The sequence below is a fragment of the Cibotium barometz genome, chromosome 40 (assembly GCF_041138505.1).
Source record: "Cibotium barometz isolate CiBa-2024 chromosome 40, ASM4113850v1, whole genome shotgun sequence".
In the NCBI taxonomy this organism is placed as follows: Eukaryota; Viridiplantae; Streptophyta; class Polypodiopsida; order Cyatheales; family Cibotiaceae; genus Cibotium; species Cibotium barometz.
This window is the reverse complement of record NC_141085.1, coordinates 6,405,317-6,426,120: the sequence shown is the minus strand read 5'-3', so window position 1 is coordinate 6,426,120 and position 20,804 is coordinate 6,405,317. Positions and strand designations below refer to the sequence as shown.

The following is a 20,804-nucleotide window of genomic DNA, read 5'->3' as shown; positions in this document are numbered from 1 at the left end:
TGTGTCATGAAGTCATTCTGGGCAGCTCTTCTCCATGATGCCCATGACGCCATTACAGGTGGTCATAGGGGCATGAATTCGACTCTGGAGAAACTAGAACGGCAATACTATTGGCCAAAGATGAGGCGTGATGTGTTTACATATGTACAACGCTGTGACATTTGTCAAAAGGTGTGAGCTCCTCGTGGAAAGAAGATAGGGTTGTTACAGCCTTTGCCAATTCCTGAGGGTCCTTTCCAGGACATTTCGATGGACTTTGTCACAAATCTGCCTCCCAGTCCGAGTAAGCGTAATACGCAGTGCTTAACTAGGTTTAGCAAATTTGTTATGCTTATTCCGTGCAGGGCCAATGTGACCGCCGAAGATGTTGCCCAGTTATTCATTTGGCATTGGTACCCGATTGGCGGGATTCCTAGGACCATAGTGTGTCAGACCGAGATGCCAAGTTTACCAGTCATTTTTGGAGGGCATTGTTTGATAATTTTGGTACTAAGTTGAATTTTTTCAGTGCATTCCACCCACAGACAGATGGCCAGATAGAGATATACAACCAGTTGGCCTTTGATGTGCTGAAGTGTTATGTCCACGATCAGCAAGGTAAGTGGGAATCGTTTTTGCCTTTAGTTCAAGCTGTTTTGAATGACTCTTTTTCTTCAGCTATTGGCAGGACTCCATATGAGGCAGCGTTTGGAAGACCTTTCCAGTTGTTGTTAACCAGGACTTGAGTGACGGAGTCTTACCAGGAGATCCTAGAGTCAGTAAAAGACAGATTGGCTTGTATGTGAAGAAAACCGATGCCGATATTCTCATAGTCATCTTGTATGTAGATGACATGCTCATTACAGGTACAAGCAAAGCACAAATTTCAGATTTCAAAGCTGATTTGAAAGCTGAATTTGATATGTCAGATTTGGGGCCTTTACACTACTATCTTGGCATACAGTTTATGCATACAGATGATGGCATTGTTATGCAGTAAACTAAGTACATAAAAAGTTTGCTAAAAAGGTTTCACATGGATGAATGTAAGCCCATTTCTACTCCGGTAGAACCAGGTGTACGGCTTACTATGCATGATATTGGAGAGCCTTTTGAGGCCGGCATTTATAGCCAGGTAGTGGGATGCCTTATTTACTTGTGTAACACGAGGCCAGACATATCTTTTGGAGTGTCTTTGTTGAGCAAATTCATGCACAGCCCAGGCACAAAGCATTGGCAAGCAGTCAAACGTATTTTTCGTTATCTTAAGGGTACCCTGGATCTTGGTTTGTTCTATCCCAGGGGGGCAGCTTGCAATTTTATACATACAGTGATTCAGATTGGGCTGGTGATTATGATACCAGGCAATCCACCAGTGGGAATTGTTTTTTTCTTGGCAGTTTATGCATATCTTGGTTGAGTAAAAAGCAACCCCACTGTTGCTACATCTACTTGTGAGGCTGAGTACAGGGCAGTCTTTACAGCTACAGTAGATTGTGTATGGTTGAGGAGACTATTGGCTGATCTTCGTGAGTGTCAGCAGACACCCACCACCATTCTCACTGATAGCCAGAGTGCTATGGCCGTGGCACGAATTGTTTTTTTCTTGGCAGTTTATGCATATCTTGGTTGAGTAAAAAGCAACCCCACTGTTGCTACATCTACTTGTGAGGTTGAGTACAGGGCAGTCTTTACAGCTACAGTAGATTGTGTATGGTTGAGGAGACTATTGGCTGATCTTCGTCAGTGTCAGCAAACACCCACCACCATTCTCACTGATAGCCAGAGTGCTATGGCCGTGGCACGAAATCCAGTATTTCATGCACGTACCAAGCACATAGAGATTCATTATCACTATGTCAGAGAGAGGCTACATGCAGGGGAGATCAGTTTATCTTATTGCCCTACACAGGATAATGTTGCAGATCTATTCACAAAGGCTTTACCTCGAGAAAAGTTTGAAGCTTTCCGCAAAGCTTTGGGCTTACTCTCATACAGAGAGTGATGTGCTACCTTGTACAGGTTCACACTTCCACTACAGGGGGGATTTGTAGGCATATGCTCACTTATGGTAGTGCTATGTGTGAACAGGGATTAACCAAGGGCACTTTTTCCCATGTGGTTTTTCCCCTTGGACATCAAGTGTGAAAGAACACATAATATTTTGTACTTCTATATTATATGGATGTGGCACACATGCAAGGGTTGACTTGCATTTTGTGGATACCACACTTTTGGCTCTCTCTCTCTCTCTCTCTCTCTCCTCTCTCTCTCATTTCTGTGTGTGAGCTATTCTACCCTGCACCTAACCCTAATGTGCAGGTTTGTGTGTGTGAGTGTGTGAGTCCAACACCCAACACGGCTTTGAAGCAAATGGTGGCAATCCCAGAGTGGGCAGCTTGGCCTACTTCAAAGGCAGCATTGGGGCAACTTTATTTTAGCACTATCATACATGATGATTTTTGGGCTGAAGTGTAGCATCTGTTTTTTATTTGCTTGCCATTGTAAATCTCCTGCGCTTGGTGGATGAAGATGTACCGTACATGGGAAAGATTTACAAGGCAATGTATTGGATGATTGAAAACATCCGCACCATTGAGATTGATCAGGCAAGGCTTCAAGAGTTGGAGAAACCTGCTGTTGGCAAATGGAACTAGTACTATTCTCTAGTCCACAATGTTGCATATGTGTTAGACCCCGAGTTTCAACATAAGGAAAGACAGGTAGTTCGGGGTTGGAACTCTACATTTTAGAGGTTGATTAGTTCTCTTGAGCAACGTCGAATTGTGAAGGATCAACTTGCAAGCTATCGGGGCAAGGAGGGCATGTTTGGATGGAGCAATGCTTAGTGTGACATGTAATCTTAAGGCCTTGAATATTGTATAATACAATTAACATTGCAAATCTCTTGATAATAGATATGAACATAGCGCTTATTATTGTATATTTCTTAAATTTCAGGTTTCATGTTGGTGTTGTATCTTGGTGGGAGGAGCTGATTCTCGTGAGTTCCAAAACTTGGCCGTTTGAATATTGAGCCGAGTTTGCTCTTGTTCGGCATTGGAGTGATTGTGGAGCACCTTTAGCCACATCCACACAAAGAAGATAAACCGGCTTCGAAATCAAAAAAGCAAACTTGTGTTTGCTAACAAGGATGAAGCAAGAGCATACCCAGGATTTATACATTGGCTTTTACAAGTCCGATGAAGATGTTTTGGTACAGTTCAAGAGGTTCGAGAGGTGGCAGAGGACGTTGACAATGAGCCTACAGAAATGAGTCTACAGAGGCCCAAGAAGATGTTCCAACCAATCATGATGAGTCAAAAGACTTTGAGGAACAAGAAATGTTCAATCTTGAGGGTCACGTTGTAGAATCTACGTCTTAGATTTCCTAATGTAGAGTCTACACTCTGAAATCTTTCTATTTTTTGTGTGGCTAAGTTTAATTGTTTCAATCTATTGTTATATGACTACTCCCTCCTCCCCGTGTGGTTGCTTACGTGGCTTTTTTGTTTCCCTCCAATGGAAAAATCTGTTTCCGTTTCCCAGATTCCCACAACTATGACCAAAAGAGACCCAAATACTACCTAAATGAGACCCATTTAAGCCATCTACAAGTGCCATTTACTTGTGCCCATTGACACAATTGTGGCACTGTTGGAGGCTCTTCGTGGCACCATGCCTGCAATCGATTGTCTTGGACAAGGCCCTCCAGTGCTTACTCCCTCCTCCCCTTGTGGTTGCTTACGTGCCTTTTTCGTTTCCCTCCAATGGAAAAGTCTGTTTTCGTTTCCCACATTCCCACAACTATGACCAAAAGAGACCCAAACACTACCTAAATGAGACCCATTTAAGCTATCTACAACTATCATTTACTTGTGCCCATTGTCACAATTGTGGCACTTGTGGAGGCTTTTCTTGGCACCATGCTTGCAATCGATTGTCTTGGACAAGGCCCTCCAGTGCCATCACATAGAAGCAAGTGGCTGCCGTCAAGTACAACATTAGAGAGTAAAAGATGGGTGGCCATCGAGAGCACAGAGAGGAGTGTTGCAACAGAGCTCGGTGGCTTGGTCAAGCACAGCAAAGTAAAGCAATAAGAAGTGCGGTAGAAGCCACTCATCAAGTGCAAAGAGCCATGTGGCTGCACTCATCAAGTGCAGTAGATTGTAAACCTGTCTACACCAGTTGAGACAACTTACAAGTGCCAGGCTTAGCACTTGGGATTTTAGAGAGCATTTTGATTAGACACTATATTAGCAGGCTGTTGGATGCTTGATCTACGTATGCAACATGAGGCAAGACATTCGGTATGGGGTCTTACAATTTATGCATTGTCTGGGTAATAGGCATTGGTAGGCTGTCAGTGGGTTTTCCGCTACTTACAGAGCACTGCATTGTCTATCCAAGGGGGGTGAGTCACATTTGCATGCCTTCAATGACTCGGGCTGGGTAGGATTTTATGACACCAGAGTGTCTACTAGCAGATTTTATTTCTTTCTTGGTGGTTCATGCATATCATGGCTTAGCGAGAAACAGCCGACAGTGGCCACGTCTAGCTATGAGGCTGAGTACAGGGTAGCATTTATAGCTACCATTGAGTGTGTATAGATTAGATGCCTTTTGGTAGATCTTAGTGTTGGACAACAGTCCTCCACTCCTATTTACACTTACTCTCAGAGCGCATGTCACATGCGGAAGCTTTGGGCCTAAACACCTTCCTGGAATATGCTTGATGCAAAACGCAAGCAAAAGATCAAAAGAAGAGTGAGATTTTCAGTATATTCATAATGTACAAAGAGGTAGTACAATCTTGGCAACTCCTAAAAGTCTAGTCTACCGACTCGTCACTCAGCCCCTATAGACCTGAATGCCTAAATGAATGCATGGCTGAACCTTTTATAGGTACTTGGGACAATCATTTATGCTGGCCGACTGCTATCGGCTAGCAAAAAATTCAGAGAATATTGTGCTTTGCTGTCGGCTAGCATAAAATTCACAGAATATTGTGCTTGCAGCCAACCTCATCTGTAACACTTTGATCAACCTGCTGACCTGATCTTGCATCCACAGGATGCCATAGCATGTACATCTCATGCACATGACAATGCATTGGCAGTTTGAAAGGAACCCAATGTTTCATGCTTGCATGAAGCACATTGAGGTGCATTATCATTATGTCAGGGAGAGGCTCTACGTAGGAGGGATCAACTTGGGTTATGTCTCTACGCGTGACAATGTGGTAGATCATGTTGTGAAAAGCTTAAAGCTTTCCGCAAAGCTCTAAGCTTATTGCCTTTTGGGGATTGATTTTCCAGATCTCGGTACATGTTCGTGGCATCACTCTAGGGGGGTTTGTTTGTACACAGATCTATGTCATGGGCAGTGGTGGTGTGAACACTCTCGGACTAGCTGGGGCACTTCTTCCCTCTTTTCCCGGTGCATGTGAATACCTTGCACTTATCCTTTGTACCTTGTACCACTCATTGTACTTGGTAATCATCATCAAGTTGTCCACCTCTCACTCTGTTGAGCTCTACTGTGAGTGTCTTGGAGCCCTAACTTGCAGGTTCAACAGGGGGCTTGAGGGTTAGACCCTTAGTGGAGAGTGTTAGCATCATTTCTATGGCTTGGAGGATATGGTTTGTGATGTAAGCAACTATTACGGGATGGAGTTTGTGGATTAGCATGGTGGTTGTATGTGGGACACTTGGCATATACTTTTAGGTGTAAGCTTGCCATGGTCGAGACCTATTCAACCCGTTGTCTTTTTTGTCTTTTACCGATGACGGTTGTAGATGGCTTAAATGGGTCTCATTCCGGTAGTGTTTGGATCTCTTTTGGTACCATTTGGGTGGACAAATGTGGGATCATGGTGGTTAGGGTTAGGGCTGAGTGGGAAAACCCTAGCCCTACCTTATTTCTGTAAATACCCCCCTATGAATGGAAGCAGACAAAATTGAATCCTTGTGAATGTAGATCAGTGCTGAAGTCTATATCTGAATGTCCAGGTTTGGATTTTTTATGAATGTTATAGCTCCTGGTCGCATACTCTGCTCTATTTGGTTTAGAGGAATATTGGATTTGAATCATTTCTGTAAGCACACATTTGAGTATCAGATACTTCAGGTTTCTATTGAGTACTTCTCCTTTTTTACTGTGTGCCATGCTTGCAGGATGGAGTATGGGATACTGTCAAAGGAAGTTGTACAGTGGTGCGGGACTTCACTGACTTCTGTTATCACTCGTACTTCTCTTATTTGAAAGACTTTCGCAAGGAGCCCTCTCAAAATGTTCAACCATATGAGATCAAGTGAGTTGTTTACTTAGTAGAATCAACATGGATTACACACTTTTTGGCCTACCAACAAGGACCAAGTCTTTTCAAAGTTTCAATTGATATTCAACAACTATGATGTAGGGTGTTGGACCTACCAGGTTGTGCTTTGGTGGGATTGCTAGGTGTGATGTTGGATGTCCCATTTATCACTTGTGTTGCAATTGCCAAAAGCCCATATATGCTACTTAGAGGATGGAGAAGACTGTTGCAAGATCTTGTTGGGCGTGAAGGGCCTTTTTTGGAGACAGTATGTGTACCGGTTGCTGGCCTTGCTGTGCTGTTATGGCCCTTGGTGGTGGTTGTAGCTGTCGTATGCGCAATGTTCTCAAGCATCTTCATTGGCTTGTATGGAGCTGTTGTAGTATACCAGGTACTTCTTGGTTAGTTTGCCTTGCAATAAATTCGTAATAAATTGAAATTACTCGTTGTTTGAAATACTTATCAATTTTGTGCTGCTGTGGCTGTGTGATACTCCTGCTGAATACAATCAGGATTAGGAGCCTCTGTCAGGGACAGTCTGCCCAAGGAAAGAGGCCAGACTGGGGAGGATGGTTTTTGTGCTGCTAAGCAGCTGCATTCTGGTACTTCATGGGTCTGGACAGGTGGCAGACAGCAGGGATGGCCAGTCGGGCAGGTAGTCAGCCAGTTTGGGCAGCATGCCAACCAGCTATGTAGGGCCCTGATGGGCCTAGAATCAGGAACCCTGCTCCCCCACCCACGCCTCCCTCCCTCTCCCCCTTCCCACTTCATTATCAATCAACTTGTGCCTTCTACATTAACAGTCAAGCAGTTACAGTAGGAGCTGGGATTGCACAAGGCAAGGGAGCTCCCCATCCTGCTGATTGTGCACACCTTCCCTTGCTGCGCCTGCACATTCTGCCCCCCATTCATCTTGGCCTCCTCCTCTCTGCACAGCTCTCCTCTGGCCAACCATCCGCCTCACTCCCCTCCTCCCTGCACACATCTCCTCCTGCTTGCCATTCACCTCCTCGGCTTCTGCCCAATCCTTCTTCATTCCCACAAGCTGTGTGAGAACTAACAAGACGAGCTTCTCATTCTCCAAAGTGACATCGACAATGAAGAAGATAACTCTCATCGGGAGAGTTTGTGGCTCTCACCCACCCTGTTTTCAAGTTAGAGATTGGCTTCTGGCAGCCTTCTTGTTGGAACTGACCGAGCACTTTCTTGATGCACGTTACCTGGAGGAGGGTTCTTCCAAGTTGACTACAACTCCTCAGAAGCCACATCTCAGGCACTTGCTGGCAACAGCCCATTTCCTCTTGGCCTGCTGAAATTATTTTTCCTTGAGCATCAGATGGAATTTGATCCTGTGGTAGAGGATCAACACCTTATTTCGATTTCTCTCAGATTTCCAGCTCTTCCACGGGTTTTTGGGAAGCTGTTGGCTTCCATAGGAGCTGCATTTAGTCAGGTCCTCCGAGAAGTACCTGTCCTTCTAGGATTACCTTCATGTGTGTCCGTAACGGTTACTGCCACTTTTGATGGAGTACCTTGAGTTTTTGTACTTGTTCACCCATCCATCACCGATGGTTACATCTTGTTACAGAGACCGGTTGGCTCACATTTTCGACATAGGATGGAGATTGCTGGCAAATCAGACCAGTACCACATTTGCTGCCAGGAGGGTCCATCTTGTCCTAGATCTAGAGGCCGCATAAGCAGGGGGCATGGACATGCTTACGAGATGTCACCACCTACAGCCGCTTGTGCATCTCAATTTGGAAAAGCATTTGCTCAATGCTCCACCCTTGTGTTTTCAATGCGTGTGACAGATGTGCTCCATCTTGTAAGGGCCAAGGCCCCCTATATGAGTAGCTGCCATTGTGGTGAGCATCTGAGCACCTGGTAGTTTCCAATTTTGACACTGGATGGTGGCCAAATGGGCCAGATGGTTAGGAGACAGCTTATGTAGACTTGGTACCTTGCCAAGTATGATGCATGCAAGTGCGGGTCAATGGACCCAACTCTTGGGTAGAAGGAGATCTTCTTGGGATAGCTTATCCATGGGTTCTTGGGCTGGTTCATGTATCCATGTACCCATTTTTTCCCAGTCAGGGTCATGGCCGACAATAGTTGATTGTTACATTGCTGTCACTAGGAGACTATATATAGTTTAGTGGTGGTTCTTCCATTTCTTAGCTTGTAGAGGTTGAGATCTACCTTCATTGTAGTAGTGCACCCTTGTACATCCTCCGTCCAGAGTCTGTCTAGAACGCCATCAAAGCTACTTACCTGGAGCACATGGGTGGGTGGACAACCATCGGTTTGTAACCAAAGTTTACACGTAGTAATATTGTTTACTCTCCATGTCTTTTAGCAATTTAGTGTTTTGTGTTGTGAAGATTTTGCTTCCGCTGTACATAGTATCAAATGGGCATTGATATTGTGTTAAATCACATTCATAGCTGCTAAACACCATGATTAATGCCTTAGCTAAGTGCATATGAGCTGGAGCAAGGTAGTGCAAGCAAAACAAGTTGTATGCAGCGGGCAGCGTTGAGAGGAAATTAGCAAAGAGATGCACTAGTGATAGTGTGCATGCTTTAGAGATCTTGGAGCTGAATTCAGCATTTGAGCACTATATTGTGGAGCTACTAAGCATGAGAAGGTAAACATGATAACACTTACCACAACCCAACTCACTTAGGCAGCCTTGGACAACTTTGTTTTAAAAGTAAAATGCATCCTACATGAAAATGCTAAGAGGGCCCAAATGAGATCTCAAATACTCTTGTTGGATATATCATTGCAATTATATACGAATGTTCTCCTCAAATGGTCATTTCAAGAAAGAAAAGTGACTTGCATCTTGTTAATAGAGAAGTTTTGTATTAAAGCACGACTACATTTCACTTTTTATATCATTTTGTAGCAGTCCTTTACCATGTGTCCTGGTTTGCCATAGTAATAGCACACTATCCCTTTCTTTTTTATGTAAGTGAGAAGTGTGGTCGTTTTTGAGGTCAGCCAACCACATTTATGTTATTGTATATATTGTACTTGAACAAGCTTGGAAGCATTGAAGCAAGGTTTATGCGTAGGCAGATAGAGGGTATCAGGGCTTGGCCTCTAGACAAAGGTTGTTTTGGCAGTTTGCTATTCGAAGGTGGATTTGGAGAGATTGCCCGACTCGAAAATAACGTAGCTGCTCGTGCCGCTCTCCATCTTTTGGTGATGGAAAGTTAGATGGAACAAATAATACTCTTTGGAAGTTCAAGATTAGGTTTATTCTTGGTTCATATGAGTTGTGGGAAACCGCAACAAGGGTTGATGGAAAGCTTGGTCCTACTACGGGTCCAACAGATCCATTACTAGCCATATTACTAGATCTTGCTCTCACTTTGGCGTGGAGGCAAAGGAATGCAGATATGTTATGTGCCATCGTTACCTAAGTCATTGACTCAGCGATGACCCCTCGATTCAACAAACTACCATAGCTTTTGAAGCATGGCAAGTTCTTAAGATCTAGTAAGAACTTGCATGCAGGTGCATTAGAGTTTTGCTTACGAGGTATGACAGTTTGGTGACCTCACGTAACAATAGCCGTGCAACCCGCCTCTTACTTTTGAGGAGTTCATCAGCGCAATGTTGGTGGAGGAGATGGTGGTGAAGCTGTGTTCTCCATAAATGCAAAGAATAGTAAGGGAAAGGGCTCCAGCAATCCCAATGCTTGGGGAAAGGGCTCTTACTTTTGAGGAGTTCATCAGTGCAATGTTAGTGGAGGAGATGGTGGTGAAGCTGTGTTCTCCACAAATGCAAAGAATAGTAAGGGAAAGGGCTCCAGCAATCCCAATGCTTGGGGAAAGGGCTCTAGTAATCTCAATGCTTGTGAAAAGAAGAAGAAATCAAAGGCAAAGTGTGACAAGCCTTGTTATAAGGGTTTGACTTTCAGGAGACATTCGCTCCCATAGCTAGATTGACTACTATTTGTATAGTACTAGCCTTTGCCGCTCATGGTAAGTGGCTGGTAATCCAAATGGATGTGAAGTTAGCATTTGTGAATGGCCATCTCAAGGAGGAGGTTTATGTGGCGTAGTGTTTTGCACAACTTGAAGGGCTCAACTTTTAGGAGACATTCATCCCCACAGCTAGATTGACCACTATTCATATAGTACTATTGCTGCTCATGGTAAGTGGCCGGTAATCCAAATGGATGTGAAGTTAGCATTTCTGAATGGTGTCCCATGGGTTTGAGATACTAGTTCATAAAACAAAGTGTGTAAATTCCGGAAGGCATTGTACGGACTAAAACAGGGGCATCAGGCATGGTACCTGATAAGAGATGCTTTCTTTGTAAGTATTGGTCTTTCTAAAAGCCTGTCAGATTCAAATTTGTATATTTTCTCTGAGTAGGGTGTGTACATGATCATTGTCCTGTACGTGGACAACCTCATTATGACGCGGAACCATAAAAAGATGATCCAATAGACATTGGAGATGTTGAGTTCAGAGTTTGAAATGACAGACCTTGGTTTTGTTTGGAGATTGAGGTTCGGCAAGAGTCAAAGGAGGAAATCTTCATTTCTCAGCAAAAGTATATAGGACAAATTTCTAAGGCATTTGGCATGGCTGAGTGTAAGTCTTTGGTTACTGATAAAGTTGCACAATGCGGAAGCAAAACAAAGGAGAGAGGTAGAGAGACATCAGACATCAGACAATGAACATCTTATTATGTAGCATGAGGTTTTTACAATGGCAATACTAGCCAATAGATGGTGTATGAATGTATGCACTTATGTGTGTGTGTGTGGGAGCATATATTGATACCAAGTTCTACACCCACTATTGGGCACTGATGACAATAGTGGGGATGTCATAGCATCCAGTCCATACTATGCATGATGGAGTTGATGGTTTATTGTCTTGTGGATGACTACCATGAGGTTATAAATTGCACATTCTTATAAGGTGAACTTGGGCATGTTCCTGGATTCAGCTAGGTATATATACATATAGAGAACAAGTGCCTGTGAATAGGTTAGATGATAGACAAGTGAGAAGTGAAGGGGACCTTATATAGGGAGGCGTGTGGTTGGCCGATTGTCCCCATGGAGCTGGCCAACAGCAGTCCACGACCAACATGAATGTGAGAAATACATATATGTGCCAATAAAAGGTCCAGTCCCTCACAACACATTGAGATGCACAATTTCTAACACCCCCTCTGTAGCTCCTAGTGTGCAAAAGTTTGAAGAAGATAAGCTGATGAAGATGTAACGACACTCCAATATTGTGCAGTACTGGATACACCTCGAAAAGAGTGCGTGCCGGCCTGACTCCTCGAAACAAAATGCTACCTTGAATAGCAAAGAAATTTGCTTGGCTCCAAATTCCCACACCAGTGTGCTGTGGAGTTAGAATAGAATGATGAGCTACCGGACGTACCGCGGCCATTATCCCCCAACATACGATTGTAAACACATCATATCCCAAAACTTGGAACAATGAACTTACACAAAGCAATAGACTCACTCTGTAGCTCGAAAAAAAAAAAGGAACTTGTCTCGCCAGATATTTTACCTGCTTGGAACTCCGGCACAGTGGTCCCATGCCACCAAAAGTTAGGGATCGTGACAGCCTCCTCTCCCACCCACGAGCCTCCTCTGGCTGGAAGCACACGGGGGAAAGCTATCTCTATAACTAAAGAAGCTAACCGTCCAGGTCCTCCTTGGCTTTTGCAGCCTTGGGGACACTCCAGTGTTGATGGCTTGGTTCTATCCTTGGCACATTCTAGTGCATGTTAATCGTTTTGGACATATTTAAGAGTGGCTAGAATCTTGTGGCCAATTAAGTGATTAAATAAGTCAAGAGGCAAATGCTCCGAGATCCACGCGCATGGTTACCAAAATCTTACCATTGGATTACTTACTTCTGGCATCTGCACATCACCTTGGGTATACCTACAGCTCTTGTTACACATGCCCAAACAACCCAATTGGTCATACAAGTTCTGTACAACACTATTGCTGCCACACAATTCTCTAGGCAGCCTGAAGATTCAATTGTGGGCTTGCTTTTTGTCCATACAATTTCTGTACTGCCCATATTGATTGTATCCACAGTTTGTACAAAACAAGTACCTGCTGTACCAACCCCACCAGCCCATTGACTTGCTGTTTCAGCCTGCTTGCTAAATTACTTGCCCTCACTGCCCACACAGTCCTAACAACATATTTACACTGTCCAACAGCCGATTAATGATGTTTACGCTGCCCAATAACATGTTCACAACAATATCCAATGGCTTTTCCAACCTGTCCAGCCATTTGTCCATGCTGTTCAACCTCCATACCACATGTATACAGATATCTGTATAGCTAACTACTCTATGCATATGTGTTTTGTGTTACATGCGCTACAGTACTCCAAGGTGCCAATAGTGAACTCCCCCCTGCACGCGCGTGCACACACACACAGCCCCCCCCGCCCCCCCCCTTTTTTTTTCTTTCTTGGGAACTTTACTCCACATAATGTGTGCTACTTTTCTAACACACTTTTCCTTCGAAAGTTTCACAGTTATTTTGACCTTTGCAGTTAGTCTATGTGGGATGTGCCAGACTTTGTTTATTCATAAAAAATAAGTGTCTATTTTACTTTTTCAAGACTTCCTTTCCCTTTGTGTTCTTATGTTCAGGAGAGCTCCTTTCAATATGGATTAGCCTATATTGTGGCTGTGGTGGCGCAGTTTGATGAATATACAAATGATCTCATCTACATGCGTGAGGGGTCATGCCTTCCAAGGTGTATAGTCATCAACTTCCTGTCAAGAGGGTGGCGATTGGCAGCCTGTGTTTTATGTTTATAAGGTACTTGAATGTTTCCGTGTGTACTATAATTTTTGTGTGTGAATGCTGACAGCCAGGCCTCGCTATCGTAAGAAGGCAGCTCCAGATTCTGAAAGTTTTTCGATGAGGCCAACAACATGGCAGTGGCCTGGAGAAGATGCCACATCGCCTGTCCGTACCCCTAAAAGCTCAGGGTCTATGGCTTCCCGATCAGGATCAGAAGCGAGCAGCACTGCACATTCTGTGACATATTCCAGGTCTCTTAGGCAAACATTTCAAGAGGTCAAAATGGTGCAGGTGAGTCATAGTTACTATTTGTATGTACACAGACTTTCTCTAGTTCCAACAGTAGTTAGTGTGCCTCTTTAAATCTGTCTGATGTAACCTTATACATGTTTATAGTGGAACTTTTCTTTTGGTGCACTTCTTTGTATCTGTGTTTCAAGGCTAACATTTTGAGTTTGTAACGTGGCTTTTTACCATGAATGTGAGGCTTCCCGGGTCTTATTGTCTCCACTATTTGTGCTGCTAGATATGGGACGACATATTCAAGACATGTGAACTTTATGGAAAAGCACTTTTTCAAGAAGATGCAATCAAGCTTGGGGATCTGGAGGAATGGCTACGCTCTAGTAATAGTGTAAAAGGAAGAATTATCGGTGTGGGTTTACCTGCGTACAGTCTTCTTATGAACCTTATTCGATCAGGAAAGGCTGGAGTTTCTGGTCTGCTTCTACGTAAGATATTATTCACTTTCTTTGGTGCTACACCAGTCATGAATTCAAACAATACATAATTTTCATCGTTCTTTTAATCACTTTGGGTGTCATTATTTTACTCGATGAATTTGACGTGCACCCTCCCTTGCCATTAGTCTAAATACCAAGTTACACCATTTTGCCATGCTGAATGAACATACTAGGTGTGTTCTTGGCTATGGTTAGGCTTCCACACAAAATTAGTTTGGCTTGTCAGAATGTAGTGCACATTATGCTCTTAGCTCAATTTAAAATCTATTTGAGGACATGTGTTAATCTTCTTATTGTGAGGAAGTTACATTCAATGTTTGTCCTTTGAACTTTTAAGTCTCCAACATGATATTTTGAGGGTGAAACAATGCACACGATGTCCTATGTATAAATCAGGGTATCCCAAGAGGAGCTATGGAGAGTTAAATATCATCATCATAGTGGAGTGTGTAGAAGAGAGATGAAGCAAGGAGAGAGGAGAAGGTTTAAGCCATGGCAATGGTTGTACAAGATGAAGAGATAGAGAGAAAGTAAGGGGGAGAGAGATGAGATGCTCAAGCCAAGAGAGAACAAGTTTGCACGACTCAAATGATACTCATCCGTTAACCCAAATACATGCTTTTATAGGCACCAAGGCCTTATCTTTTGACGCTAAATAAGAGGGTGTTCACACCGCTAAGGACACTTGACGAGACTTTAGACTAGCTTTGAGATACCCAACAAACCCCCCTTTGGAGTGATGGTGGAGGTGGAGTTGCATGCATAACCTTCAATAGTTTTGTACTCCAACTCAAACAAAGACCAGGCATGGACCCCACAATTGGTTCAATGGTTCACAAACATGGCTTAGAGGCTAAAAACATGGCTCAAAGGATGGCCCTGTGCAAAGGACTCAGATGTCAAGTCTTGCTTGGGGGACAAAGACTGCTTACAACGGCATAGGAAAACAAGCCTTTTAGAAACAAGGCATTACAAAGTCAGATCTAAAATAGGTAACTCAGATTTTTGGGGGGCTTACCCAGGCAAAGTCGAGAAGGATCTAAATAAGGTAACTCAGATTTTTGGGGGGCTTACCCAGGCAAAGAACCAAACACATACAACTGAAAAAAGAAAGGTTCGGAAGTTTAACAAACTTCCCATACGGCAGAACGTTGATGATGATCTGATGTTGTCTTCTTGCGTTGATTTTTCCAAGATTGTGATTTGGGTGTCGTGATGGTACGTGAGTATTGAAAGTTCCAATCCTTTTTGGCATGATGGCCAAGGCAAAGAACCAGAGGAAACGGATGAGTACCTTCATGATAACGTATTCTGATATGATTACTTGATACCTTGCTGCATGTGCAAAGTTGTGGTTGTTGCAAGCAGACGAGAGTTGGACGATGTTGAAAGTACAAACACCAAAAGATGGTGGCCTGGCACTTCACAAAGGAGGTGTTCGGTTGCAGAGCTGAGAAGAGTAGCCGAGAGTGATGAAGGCGGGCTGGAGCAGATCACATGCAAGAAGTCGATGGCGAGGCAGAGGAGCCAGAACAGAAGGCAGAAAGGGGCACACGGGTTTGCACAAAAAACACAGCCAAGGGGCTGAAGCCACTGGTGGAGCAAACGTTGCGGGATAAGCAGAAAACACTGCTCTACAGGAGGGCAGAGCAGAAAATGCTAAACTGCTGCTGCTCACAGCTGAGAAAAACGCAGTAGAGGCATTGCTGACTGTAGATTGGTGACGGTAGCAGAATCAGTGGCAGCATTGGTGGCAAGGTGGTGAAGGCATCGACATCATCAGCTGCAACAACAAAAACACACCCTTAATGATTATGGCGGCTGAACTTTGAAGAGCTCTGGGCAGTCCAACAGAAAAACACAGAAGCCCTAATAGTGCAAAAACCCTAAAAATGCAGAAACCCAAAAATGCAAAAACCCAAAAATGCAGAAACCCTAAAACGGAGATGTGGTTAGTTCTGATACCATGTTGGAATCAGGGTGTCCTAGGAGGAGCTATGGAGGGTGAAATATCATCAACATGGTGGAGTGTGTAGAACAGAGATGAAGCAAGGAGAGAGGAGAAGGTTTACCATTATAGTTGTACAAGTTGAAGAGATAGACAGAAAGTAAGAGGGAGAGAGAGAGATGAGATACTTAGGCCAAGAGAGAGCAAGTTTGCACAACTCAAATGATACTCATTGTTATAATGGATCCATTGATATACATGCTTTTATAGGTACCAAGGCCTTATCTTTTGACCCTAAATAAGAGGGTGTTCACACCACTAAGGACACTTGACCAGACTCCAGACTAACTTCGAAATACCCAACAATATGTAGGACAATGCAAAAGAGCCACCTAGAGCACAGTCTGTATCCCCCACTGTTTAAGAATCGAGTTTTTTAGTCCTATTTCCCCTTTGCTCTTTTTCTAAGACATTTGTATTATTTGTGGCCTCGTCCATATCTAGTCCTGTGTATTCACCATTTCTTAAGCAAGCTTTTCTCTCTCAGCACTTGCCAAGTTTGGAATGATGGCGCACAAAGGACAATCCAAACATGATGTTTGCATATGTCTTTCCAAAGCAAGGCAAGGGAGGCAATGCAGGACTCGCATTGTCTTTCCACGTGGGGAATGTTTTTTTTTTAAATTGACTCATTCATTTATAGGCTCTCGGGCAATGACATGGTTGTATGGGGGCCACGTGCACTCCGTATTCGTATGACATGTGGCATTATATCGACGGGACACATGTGCACCGTATTGACATGTAGCGATATACTGTTGGCCATATGTAGGAGCCACACATGTCATGATTTTCATGCAACCACATGTGCGGCACATGTTTCACACGTGTGGAGGTACACTGCGTGACTGACACGTGTGGATCGTACGGACCTCGTAGCTTTATAAATATGTCGAGTCATTTTTATAATAAAAAAATCGCCATAAATTCTCTTCAATCACTCCAACTCCCAATTCCCCTAGTTTCCCCATTTACCCTTGTTCTTCCACTCCCAATTGCCCTAATTGCCCCAGTCACCCTTGTTCTCCCACTCCCAATCGTAGAAAAATATTTTGGACCATTAACTTGGTCAAACAACTCGTCAGTGCATGGCATTGGGTATTTTTTCTTAGTTTTAATTTGATTAAGAGCACGATAGTCTATTCACATTTGCATTGACCCATCTTTCTTTTTACCAAAAGAATAAGTGATGTCCATGGTGAAGAACTCGGGCATATAAACCCTTTCTTCATATAGTCGGCTAACTGTCATTCCACTTCCTTTACCTCAAAGTGGTTTAACCTGTAAGCACATTTTCTTATAGGTTTTGACCTTGGAAACACATCAATGCCATGGTCAAGCTCCCTAGACGGTGGAACACCATTTGGGAGATTATCGGGAAACACATCCCTAAACTCTTGCAATAAATCACTCTCAAAGCAACTTTGTACTTTTGTCTTATTGTCTCTGTTTTAGCCTTGGTATTTACGTTTTCTTCGAGGAAGACAAAATAGGTTTTGGAAAATAGTGGTCTTGACCAAGGTCATTTAAGTTATCATAACTTAAATTAGTTTCAACTACTACGAAAAATTTATCAATCACATTTATTTCATCTATGGAAATATTGATGCAAGAGAGTAAAAATATATATCTACTGTATATTGTTGACTTCGATGGCATGGCACAACTCTAGGGATGAAATCATAGGTGCAACTCGAACCTCATGCTCACCCTATAGCCTCACTATTCTCCCCTCATGCACAAACTCTAGGTTTTTATCTTAGTAGCTATGACTTAGGGTAGGACTGAGATTATATACCCACTCCTTGCCTAGGTATATATCAGCTCTAGCCAAGTGCATGACTTGAAAATCCAAACTAGCCTTATAGCCGTGTATAGCTAAAGGTACCCCCAAGACCATTGTGTCCCAAATAGTCTTATCGTGACCATTAGCCAATGATATAGTGTACTTATGATCGCTCTTGGTCTCTGGCAATTGTAACTTCTTAACTAACGCATAGTTAAGAAAGTTGTGAATGGTTCCATCATCAATCAAAGTGACTCTACAGCCACCTAACCTACCATACAAGCGAACCAAATCATGTGGTCCCAGCGTGGATACTATCCGTGTGTCCTACGATCACCTCCGCATTCTTTGTTTGCTTTTGAAAATGGCTCGTAAGAATGTAGTGCTCATTCATCTCTTAGGAGTGTTTTAAATCTATTTGAGGACATATGCTTTGGTAGATAAATTCCATGTTTGTCCTTCTAACTTTTAAGTCTCCAACAAATTTTGAGTGTGGAACAATAGACACAAAAGTCCTATGTATGGAGGCAATGCACAAGAGCCACGTAGAGCACATTATGTATCCCTCATTGTTTAAGAACGTAGTTTTTTAGTCCTATTCCCCGACTCCTCTTTTTCTAATTCCACATCTAGTCCTATATATTCACCATTTCTTAAGCAAGCTCTTCTCTTGCAGTCCACATAGGATAAGTAATGATATATTAGAGGACCACCCTCTTTTGCCCCGTTTTTAAATCTCTAGAGAGTGGAATGTACATAATTTTCTTGTGCAAAAAAGAGACTTCTATTATGTAAGAAAGACCAAATACACAATCATGGCTGGAAGCCGCAGATCCTCAGCAGCCAATCAGGGGTGCGGTGATGCCAAGAAAGATTAGAGGGAGTCCATGAGAAGATCTTGTGATCCCACTCTTTTTTGAAGATAGTGCACTTTGCTTGTGCTGCTCTGAAACGGCCCTTGCATACGAGCCCAAGTGGCCATAAGAGTATGGATGATATCTTTTGAAATAGTACAGATGCATTGGGGTCATAAATCTGAATGCCCTCGTTACCCACCAAAGCTCTAGAGGCTAAGTCCAATTTTCTAGAGCTCCAATGAAGTAGCTTCTTCCTAATGCTCATAAGTATTGGTGTTCGTGAACTGTTGTGTAGGGGATATATCAATCCCAACCTCACATCCCAGTATCTTTCTTGCAGTGTTGCCTCTTTCAATCCAAGTAAAACCAAATTGTGCACAGTAGTTGACTCTCTGCGAGTGACTAATCCAAAGCCCACCGACTTATGCCAACTGATAAGAGCTCGATCCGGAACAAAACTCCTCCAAGGCATAGGCAGATGTGAAAGGCCCCGAGATACATAGCAGTGTCATCTTCAAGCTCATATTTTAGCAGCTCTTTCCCTCTGCGTAAGGAGCGCAAGGGTAGACTTAAACTAGAAACTCCGGCATTTGAGCAAAGATAGTGTAAACAATTATGAGATATAGCGGCCAGGGGGTATCCTTGATGTACAGTCTGAGAGGTATTGAAGAGCTCTGCTCTGTCACCACCACTGTGAGCATCTCTATATAACCATGAAACACCGCTGATCTAGACCTGAGAGAATCCCATGCATCTAAAGGTTCCTTCAAGAAAACCCCAATCAAGTCTATTATATGCTTTTTTAAAATCAAGCAGTAGAATAGCTAAGGGCTGGTTGCTCGTGTTAGCCCATTCAACTGCTTCCCAAAACCAAAAAATGTCAACAAGGATGCTTCTCCCTTAAAGGAACTTAGTTTGAGTGTCATGGATCACATTCTGTAAGATCGGTTGCAACCTTATGCTAATTACTTCTGCAAGCGTTTTATATGCAGTCCTGAACAATGTACTTAGTTGCCATTGGCTTATATTGGTCTTATTCCTTCCTTTTGGGATGAGGTGTATAAGATCCTCTGTGAAGAAGGCATGCATATTCCGTGTGGTCCACATTTCTTGGAAGGCCATAGTGATTTATGGCCCGAAATCATCCAAGGGCAAGGAGGAGGGCAATAAGCCATCATCTCCAAGACACTTACCGTGGGGGAAAGCAAGGTGTGCCTGTCTCATCTTATCAACAGAAATCAAGGCATCAAGAGGGATCCCCATCGCTTTGTTATCAACCGTGGTAAGGTGGCCCAAACTTTTTGTTGTGCTCTCTCTATGAGGAGAGAGAGGCTCTGTAGAGTGAAAAGGTGACAGAAAAAGTCGGATCTGTCTCACCATAATAGGATCCGAGTGAACAAACCTTTTCTAAGAGGACCATGACTAGCAAAGAAGTGTTTATTACATTTGCCTATCATCTAAATCCAAAAGGACTCGTGAGCATGATAACAATACTGCCTTTTGATCCAAAGAATGCTGCAACTAAGCTCTAATAGTGCAAGGAGTGTCTGAGATCTAAAGGGCATCAAGGTGTTTTTCATGCTCCCTGTGATGTGCCGCTAACCTATGTGTGATGGCCCTCTCATCATCAATGTCACATGCACTCTGCACTATAGTGCATGGTGACAACATGGCTCATCATCAGTGCTCCATTGTACAGCAGTAGAACCCTTTACAATTTGATATTGCCGTACGCTGTGACCCCATTGTAATCCTCACTCCAGGATATGTCAGGCACGAGCTACGTAGGTCATTCCTCGGCCTTAGCGAGTCAGTCAGTTAGTCAAGTCCCTTAACCCACTTGGAGAGAATCATTCATGCATATAGAAGTTAGTTGAAGCCTAGGGTTTGCATCAGATCATGTTTGCATTTTGCATATCATTCATCCCATATGCATATAGACCACCTAGACCATTGTAGAAGCCTTGAATATCATCAAGTATTTTTACTATATTCTATAGCGTTTTTTACAGCATTCATGTAGCATTTTTACCATATTATTCACTACATTATCCATTTATGCAAGTCGTGTAGCAGTCAGCTAGCTTTCAGCCAGCCGACCAGCACATGAGGAGCAAGCATATAAATAGCTCAGCCTTGCATCATTCACCTCATCTCATAATCATTGGAGTCAAGCGTTTCCCTTCAGCACAAGGAGCATCAACGCATGAAGCATTCAGTCCTACATTATCAAAACTCAGCATCAACAGCATTCAGCCAGTAGAAGCACTTCAAGACCT

At 43.2% G+C, this 20,804-nt stretch overlaps 1 protein-coding gene across 1 annotated transcript in view; it reads left to right on the top strand.

The window, feature by feature from the left end:
* Positions 1-20,804, top strand: part of LOC147615140 (putative membrane protein At3g27390) — a 76,613-nt gene that overhangs the window by 19,702 nt on the left and 36,107 nt on the right. Inside the window, exons 4-8 of the mRNA XM_086779127.1 lie at positions 6,156-6,292; positions 6,401-6,689; positions 12,975-13,081; positions 13,203-13,422; positions 13,658-13,862. Of these exons, the coding sequence (XP_086635253.1) occupies positions 6,156-6,292; positions 6,401-6,689; positions 12,975-13,081; positions 13,203-13,422; positions 13,658-13,862 (958 nt within the window). The remainder of the gene's footprint in view (positions 1-6,155; positions 6,293-6,400; positions 6,690-12,974; positions 13,082-13,202; positions 13,423-13,657; positions 13,863-20,804) is intronic.